The 9,338-nt window shown below is 41.3% G+C and overlaps 1 protein-coding gene across 1 annotated transcript; it reads left to right on the top strand.

Moving 5' to 3' along the window:
• The first annotated feature begins 2,489 nt into the window (after positions 1-2,489).
• On the top strand, positions 2,490-8,840 carry LOC111654078 (uncharacterized). Its single transcript, XM_023404944.2, has one exon. It carries the CDS (start codon positions 2,506-2,508, stop codon positions 5,038-5,040), a length of 2,535 nt encoding a protein of 844 aa, XP_023260712.2. The 5' UTR covers positions 2,490-2,505; the 3' UTR covers positions 5,041-8,840.
• Positions 8,841-9,338: the final 498 nt, after the last annotated feature.

The raw sequence follows: 9,338 nt of genomic DNA on the forward strand, positions 1-9,338 counted from the left end.
CCTTACTATACTATGACATTTTACGCCTTACTATACTATGACGATTTTTGACCTTTTTATGCCTTACTATACTATGACATTTTATGCCTATATGTACTATGACGATTTTTGACCTTTTTATGCCTTACTATACTATGACGATTTTTGACCTTTTTATGCCTTACTATACTATGACATTTTACGCCTTACTATACTATGACGATTTTTAACCATTAAACGCCTTACTATACTATGACGATTTTTTATCTTTTTATACCTTACTATACTATGAAATTTTATGCCCTACTATACTATGATGTTTTTAGACCTTTTTATGCCTTACTATACTATGACGTTTTTTGACCTTTTTATACCTTACTATACTATGACATTTTATGCCTTACTATACTATGACGATTTTTGACCTTTTTATGCCTTACTATACTAGGACATTCTATGCCTTACTATACTATGATGTTTTTAGACATTTTCATGCCTTACTATACTATGACGATTTTTTACCTTTTCATGCCTTACTATACTACGACATTTTATGCCTTACTATACTATGACGATTTTTTACCTTTTTATGCCTTACTATACTATGACGATTTTTGACCTTTTTATACCTTACTATACTATGACAATTTTTTACCTTTTCATGCCTTACTATACTATGATGATTTTTTACCTTTTTATGCCTTACTATACTAAGACGTTTTTATGCCTTACAATACTATGACATTTTATGCCTTACTATACTATGAACTTTTTTGACCTTTTTATGATTCACTGTACTAAGACGTTTTTATGCCTTACTATACTATGACATTTTATGCCTTAATATACTATAATGTTTTTTCTACCTTTCTATGCCTTACTATACGATGATGTTTTTGACCATTTTATGCCTTACTATACTATGATGTTTTTTGACCTCTTTATGCCTACTATACTATGACATTTTTTGAAATTTTTATGCCTTACTATACTATGACATTTTACGCCTTACTATACTATTACGATTTTTAACCATTTTACGCCTTACTATACTAGGACATTTTACGCCTTACTATACTATGATGTTCTTAGATGTTTTTATGCCTTACTATACTATGACGATTCTTTTACCTTTTCATGCCTTACTATACTATGACGATTTTTTTACCTTTTCATGCCTTACTATACTATGATGTTTTTAGACCTTTTTATGCCTTACAATCCTATGACATTTTTTGACCTTTTTATGATTCACTATACTAAGACGTTTTTATGCCTTATTATACTATGTAGTTTTTTGACGTTTTCATGCATTACTATACTATGATCTTCTTAGTCGTTTTAATGCCTTACTATACTATGACGTTTTTTTTTCCTTCTTATGCCTTATTATACTATGACATTTTATGCCTAAGTATACTGTTTTTCGACCTTTTTATGCCTCACTATACTAAGACATTTTTATGCCTTACTATACTATGACATTTTATGCCTTACTATACTATGACGTTTTTTTTTCCTTCTTATGCCTTATTATACTATGACATTTTATGTCTAAGTATACTTTGTCATTTTTGTACCTAACAGTTATTTTTATAGTTTACTACATTTTTGAGATATTATGCGAAACATATATGTATATGACATATATAAGTTCATGACATTTTATACAATGACATTTTTACAACATATTATGCAATGACATTTTTATATTATACAACATTTTTATGACATATCAGGCAGTGACAGTTTTATGACGTATTATACAATAAAATTTTTTGACATATACAATGACTTTTCTACATTATACACATATTATACAATGTCATTGAGTGACCTTAGTTGATCCATAGTATCTCAGGATGTCATCAGAATGTTTTCATTGAGTGGGAAAGTTTGTGTTCAGATTGTGATTGACCTCATTCATCGTCACGATGTGTTTGGAGTTTAAATGGATGTGTGTTCTCAGACTGCACTGGTTTGTTCATTGAGTTCTTGCATCCTGTCAAGGGATTGGGTTCAATAGCATTTCATCAAATCTGAATCCAAGTTCTGAATCTGCATTTTTTCAAATTGCTTATCCTTTTCTGTGGTGGGGAAGGAAAATATACGTTCATCAATCCTGTCCTAACCCTCTCCTCACTGGGGGCCTGTCTGCAGCTTCAGGAACAATAACAGCTAAAGTAACAACAACACAGTGCATATTCTATTTTAACATTGAATGAACTGAATAAACTGCTGATTATTTCCTTGCACAACTCACTAAATATTACCTGTAGGTGAACTTGTTTCACTGTTACAGAACGCAGAATATGGTGTTACACTGGCAGTAGTTATCAAAAATGCCGCAAGTTCTTACTTTGGACACCATTGAACGTTAGATATTTAAACAAAGGACTCATTGACTTGTTGACTTTTGAACATTTAAGCTGATTCAACATGCATTTCACCAACTTGGATTCAAAATGGAACAAACTATCGGAACCCATCCGTAATCTTGTCTTGAATTGTTTGGTTTTCAGAAACATGACAATGGTAGAGTTGTTTATGACTTGTTGTAATTTTACTTCTTTCTCTCCCATCACCCCTTTCTCTGTCTCTCTCCTTACCACCTTCTCCTTCTTTCCCCCTTCTTCCTCCTCTTGCGCTCCCATTTCTTGTTCCTTTCTCCAGATGATGAAGATAGACCCTATCAGTAGACCTATCCCTCTCCAGATACCTTCCCTCTCTCCACAACCCCTCCCTCTCTCTCAGCCTCAGACCCCACCCTCCCGGACCAGCTACACCGACGGCCTCATCCCATCTGAGGATTCCTCCCCATCACCTCCCTCGCCTCCACCACCTCCGCCTCCTCCCCCTATCGCAAGTGTGGCCCATCAGTCAGCACCTACCTCCTCATATGTCAAGTACAGCACACTGGCTCGCCTGCAGAGCCAGAACCAGTCCAGGACACAGCTGCCAGGAGCCACCCCACCATCCCTCCCCATCCAGTCTACAAAACCAAACTACAATACCCTCCCAGCCGCTTACAGCACCTCCCCTCCATTACCACCATCTCCTCCCCCGCCTCCTCCACCCACACTGCCAGCTCCTGGCTCAGCCATGGCTGCGTTGAGATTTGGTCCATCTAGCCCCTCTGCTCTGCCACCACCACCCCCGCTGGAAGAGGAGATGCAGGAGTCCTCCTACCTCCCCCCTCCTCCACCAGAGAGCCTGGAGGCCAATGGGTTGCTGCTTCCTCTCCCTCCAGAGCCCATCCTCAACTCCTGTCCTCAGCTCTCCAACGCTGGCCTCCAGCAGTTCTTGGCACAGAAGTTTCCCAACATGGTGTATGACTTCAGCCCAGGAGTACCCGACGATGACTCTCCTCCTCCTCCTCCACCTCCGGCTGAGCTTTCTCCTCCTGCTTCCCTGCAAGCTCTCCGGCCTCTTTCCCCCAATGCGCCCCCTCCTGCACCTCCAAAAACCTTTACTGGTGGTTTTCCCCCTCAAACTGCTCCCAAACCTTCTGGTCCCTCTTCCCTTCCCATTGCCCTCTCACCTGTGTCACCCACACCGCTCCACAGTGGCCACGGGCCAGTTAAAAAGCAGCAGAGTTTCTCAACAGGTCATTCCCCAAATCAGCCACCTCCCACATTGCCAAAGCAGCACAGTCTCTCTTCCAAAAACCTTGCCCTCTCTCCTTCCTCCTCCTCTTCCGTCTCCATTGCAGCTGCTACCTCCTCTTTGGTCAAACAGATTGTCAATCAGTTCCCAGGAAATGCTGCCCCTTCCTCTCTGCCTGCCTCCAACTCCATGGAAGGATCTAAGTTCTCTGCTCCTCAGTCTCCTCCTGCCGTCAAGGCCAAACCAAAATGGCAGCCAGGAGGTGTTGTGGCGCCACAGTCCCCAGAGTTCCCCCCACCTCCTCCTGACAGCTCCTTAGGAGATTTCCCTCCTCCTCCCTCTTCATCCTCGTCCAGAACAGGCTCCCCTATAAAGAAGTCGCCTTCCACCTCATCCACAGGATCCATCAAGCGAGGGCCTCCACCAACCCCACAAAGAGCCTCCTCCATTCGGTCCAGTTCAGGCGAGACTCAAGAGGAGAGGCCAAAGAAGGTGGAGAGCCTGGTCAACAAATTTGGCCAAACTCCTCAGACGGGTACGTCCTCAAGCTCCTCGTCAGCGACTGGGTCTCCTTCAAAAGATTCTTCTGCGCTTCCTGCTCCGCTCCCTAAGCCGGGGAAGCTGAACTTAGCGAACCTCCCGTTGGCGCTCCAGGGGCTACAAACAGGCCAGCACCATCAGCCGTCTGACTTCCCATCCCCTCCTCCCCCACCTCCCCCCTCCCAGCCTACTCACCTTGAGTCTCCTGACTACTTCCCACCTCCCCCCAGTGACTTTGAGCTTTTCCCTCCTCCTCCCCACCCGTCAGAGTTCCACCAGACCCCTAAGGTCGCTGTGGTGAACCCCCAGCCTCAGATGCAGCCGCATCAACAGTCAGCAACCTCCTCCATGTCATCGTCGTCATGGAAACAAGGCTCACTGAAAAAGGGGGCAGTCCCTCCTCCAACACTGAACCGGCGGAGCAGCAACACGACCCAGTATGACAATACAATTTCAATGCCCCTCTCGCCGCCTCCCCTGTCTCAGACACCACCTCCTTCCCTGTCCTCATACTCCTCCTCCTCCTCCTCCTCTCCCGTCCCCCCCACCTCCCCGAAATCAGCAGGGCCGGTCTCGCTGGCACTAAAGCCTCACTTCCTGGAAGACCTCAATCGCACTCTTAAGCGGAAGTCAGTGTCTCGCCATGGCTCGCTCACCTCCTCCCACCTCATCTCCTCTAAGATGGACCCTGTGGGCACCATGGACGACATGGCGCTCCTCCCACCGCCCCCTCCGGAGCTAATGCAGCAGCAGCAGCAGGGCGTCCGGGGACACTCCCAAACTTTGTCTCGCCACCACACGCACTCCCACTCCACCAAACATGCCAACATCTCAGGCTATGCAACGCTGCGGCGAGGCCCACCTCCCGCTCCTCCAAAAAGGGACCAAAGCACCAAACTGACCAGTGACTGGTAGGGAGCAAGGACACTGGGTGGAGCCTAAAGAACTGAACTGACTATTTAGGTCTCATCGTTACTGCAGAGAAGAAATAATCGATGTCTGTCTTGACTTGTCCGTCTCTCCTCATCCTAAACCATCCACCCTTGGATCTCCGAGCAAGTAGCAAACCGTGTTTCCTACTCTTAATCTCAGATTATGATTGTTCCTATTATCCTCATTATTACTATCATTACCAATACATGTTTAATCCAATGACATGAGCAAAAATACATATATATATATATGTATATATATATCTGTATACAAGCAAGCCAGAAAATCACCTATCAAGCTTTTTTCACAATGTCTGTGCAGCTTTGCATTGAAATATACAAAAGACAAGACTTGAACGACAACGGCAACAGAGACAATTTGCTGCAAAATAACTGGTACTGCATGGAGCCGTGGCAATGGAAGTAACGTTACTGATGAAGGGAAGGAGGGATTAATGGAAGGACGCGAAAGCGAGATGGCGTGTACAGAAATGTTGAGGGGTTGGGGGGGCTGTGGGTGGGGGCAGTCTTAGAGGGAGCATTGCCATTTATTTCAAACTTTTTTTGTGTGTGTTTTTATATAAGATTATTTAATACTGGAAAGATATTGTTATTATAATTATTTTAAGTTTTTAAGAAGTGTCAGAAGAGAATGAGTTTGACTGGACATGGGTCTGTATTCTCAAAAATATGATGAAGTGTTGACCTGGTTACCAAACTAGCATACAGCTAGTTCCACTGAGTTTATATATTTAGATCATGTGATCTAAACATATTTCTTTAGATCAGAGCTTCTTGGCTGATTTTTGTTGACTTACAAGGATAAGACTTGATGTTTAAATGCACACTGATTTTACACTTTTTGTCAGTCAGCTAGAGAACCACCCTGTAAGGTTGTGCTCAGATTACAGGTGTTTCTAAAATCCCAACCAAGATTACAATTATAACACCAGAGGGAACTACACATCAAGTTATTCTCACGTCTTCCCTTCCCTCTGTAAAGTTAGTCTTGCACATTTAGACATACTTTTCCTTCCTCTCAGCTGTCCACATAACCCATCCAGATTTCAATTTGTTCATTTTAATCAGATCTGACTCTGGGACCAGAACCTCCTGTAGTCTGAGCTCAGCCTTTGCACATCAGTCAGTCAGCGACATCAAACAAATGTCCACGTTTTCATGACAGACTTGATTACCACCTTGTTTAAACAGACTCTGTTCCGTGAATTCATCAGTGAGTCAGTCAGCTTTGCAGTCAGTGTTTTGATAGCTTGTAGACCAAGCAGCTAGTCAGCTACAATGAACTGTGTGAAAGAAGGTGATCATCAATTTGCTAGTTAATAAATCAGTCACTTGTTTGTCATCGTAACGACTGGTCAATGACTTTGCTCGTTAGTTATTAAAAGGTGTGAGTCCACTTAGCGTTTAGTGATCAGAGTAGCCTGGGTGAACAAGTGCCTGAAAAATGAAACACTCGTGTGGTAACATCATATCCTGCTGAAACTTTACCTTCAGTGATGCCACTCTTTTGAAGTTTTGAAGCCTGGAGTTTAGGTTTACCATTCACACACTGCCAATTTGATCAGACACTGTGGCCAGAAAAATCCTAATTTGGAGCAAATGTAAGAGGAGCTTATGTGGGACAAGAAGCAGAAGTTAACATAGGTGAGAGTGATTGTCTTAGACACCTGTAAATCAAGAGATTATACTCCTCTTTAGGCCTTAATTTTCTCATTAATCATCATGAGAGCTCGTATTAGAATGGGTCAAGGTATACTTTGCCAGACAATAGAGGCCTCATGCAATTGCAGGAGTCTCCCATTCAGATCTTTACATTTGAAACTAGGGCTGCAACTAACAATTATTTTCATGTAGAGAGTTCTGAAGAGTTTTGTTTATAAAATGTCATGAAATAGTGATAAATGCCTCTTATCTCCCACAGTTCACAGTCATGACTTCAGATGTCTTGTTTTGTCCAACGGTCCAAAACCCAAAGACATTCAGTTCACTGATGCGTATCACAAAGAAAATATTCAAATCCTCAAATTCATGTTTGGTATTCTTATGAATTTTGTTGTTTATTTTTCCATCATCCAAACTAGAAAATTCAAAACCTTTGGGCACTTGGGGATTTTTCACTACTTTCTAACACTACTGACATTAACCTAAAGTGCAGGTTCCCATATAAAACACAAAAGTAAGACCACTCTTATAATAAAAAAAAAAACTGATGCCAGGAGGCAGGTGCAAGCACTTAAAAAGCAGTGGCACTTAGAGAAAGATGCCTAGTGGATACAACCTGGGTCAGTTTGGGAATCAGCAATCTAGTAGTCTAGCTTGTAAATCAGTACATAATTTGACTCTGGTTTTAGCAACATGTTTGAAAAATGTCTTAGTCAGTGCAGTATTCTCGTTAGTTAGCCTGTGACGGCTACATCCGATTAGGTAGCCAGCTGGATGAACCCTGTCAGTCAAGTAGTCTGCTGCTATATCCAAGCATCCTTCCACACTCTTATAGCTACAGAATCATGGTCTGTCATTTTAAAAGAAATAACTGTTTAGATCAGCTGATAAAGGCTGTATCATTTCCTCTTAATAGTTTTTTTTTTACACTTTATGTGCAGCTGAACCTGTTTTACTGTTTTTATCTCCCTTGCAGCCTCTAGATTAAAATCTGTCAGCATGCCGTTACCATCACCAGTGCAACAGCACAGATGCCAAAAATGTGATATTACTGCTCCGGATTATTTGATTTTTAATGTGCAATCGTTTGTTTTTGAAGCACTCTGATTTAATTTTAATGTGCCATTCTGGTAAAAAAAAAAAAAAAAAAAAAAATGATTTCAATTCATTTCAAATTTGTCTGTTTTGTATTATTGTTAGACGTAAAGGGGGAATTCATCCAAGAGAAGTACTTCCTTTGCCCACAGTCCTGCAGGAAGATAATCACAAGGCCTACATCATGGTGCATCTGAGTGACATTCAAGAACAACATACAGTTCAACACCGTCAGGCCTGCTGTTGCATTTAAAATAAATGAGTCAAACCGAAGTGCAGATTCTAGAGTTTTTACCTAGGTCGAATTAGATTTTTCCCAGGCTTTGAAAATTTGGGGGACATGAGGAAGTGTGGAAGATTGATTTTCAAATATGTTTGAGTCATTGTTTTTAAGCTTCCTGTGACATCTGATGATAGATGCAGTGGCGCAGTGACAGCATATTGCACATCATATTAAACCAAAAAAGTCACACTAGTCAACACGCTCCGCTCTTGGTGAATACAAAAAGTTATATTATTACCTTCAAATTAAATCTGTATGGTCATGTTTTCAACAAAATCTCTTGTGTGTATGATATGGTTGGCTTTCCGAGTATCTTAAGTTGTGGGAAAACTGTTGGTAACATCAATGATTGTCAACAAAGATGGGCGTTATCTTGTTTTTCAAATATGGTATATGATTCTGTTTTAATTCCATTTCAAACCTCTGTTCAGGAACAAAAAAAAGTGGACACACTATTTCTAAAATCTGTACATCACAAACTTGTGAACTCTGAGCTACCAGAAACTTTAGTTACAGTCAATAAGATATTGGTAGATTGGGCAAACAAGCTCTCTTGAAGGCACGGTATGAAGTGAAAGTTACAATTTTAGAGAGGTTAAAGGTCGGAAAACTCATTGCTTTCAATCCCTGTCATAAAGAGTTGTGTAAGGCAACAGAGAAGCAGGAATATCGCCCGTTTTCTTGCCCAGACGCTTGTGATAAATAAAATGTTCAAACCACGACTATGTTGCAAAGATATTGTGTCATATGAGGGAAAACACAAAGGGTTCAACATCTAAACACAGAAATTAATATCACTCAGAGTGCATACCACCATCAAGGCCACACAATCATCCTACTTGGTTATTTAAGTAAGAGAAAATGTTTGTAATATTTTGACCTTACAAAGTAGGAATAGCTTAGGTGTTACTACTAAGGACGGTCAGTACAAACAGAGTTAAAACATAATGTTGATTAGATGATGGACATTTGTTTTGGAGAAAAAAGCCAATTAATATACATGTATAATTCTGCTGGAGCACAGACTAAAGGTAAAATGACACCAGATTGTTTCAATCCAATTTAAAGGAATGAATAAATTACAATAGGTTCTCAGGTTTGTCACACTACCTAATGCTAAAACACGTGTATGCCAAGCAAGTGGAGCAGAAAGACAGTAAGCTGACTAATGTGGACCAATACACAGAAGGAAACAGGGCAGGAACCTGCAAGTCAACAAG

The sequence above is a fragment of the Seriola lalandi genome, unplaced genomic scaffold (genome assembly GCF_002814215.2).
Source record: "Seriola lalandi dorsalis isolate HSWRI2012SDOR001 ecotype SW California unplaced genomic scaffold, Sedor1 jcf7180002054258, whole genome shotgun sequence".
NCBI classification, from domain to species: domain Eukaryota; kingdom Metazoa; phylum Chordata; class Actinopteri; order Carangiformes; family Carangidae; genus Seriola; species Seriola lalandi.

What these genes read in the sequence shown, in the direction of transcription:
- LOC111654078 (XM_023404944.2), top strand. Translation starts at nt 2,506, where the DNA reads ATGACAATGGTAGAGTTGTTTATGACTTGTTGTAATTTTACTTCTTTC.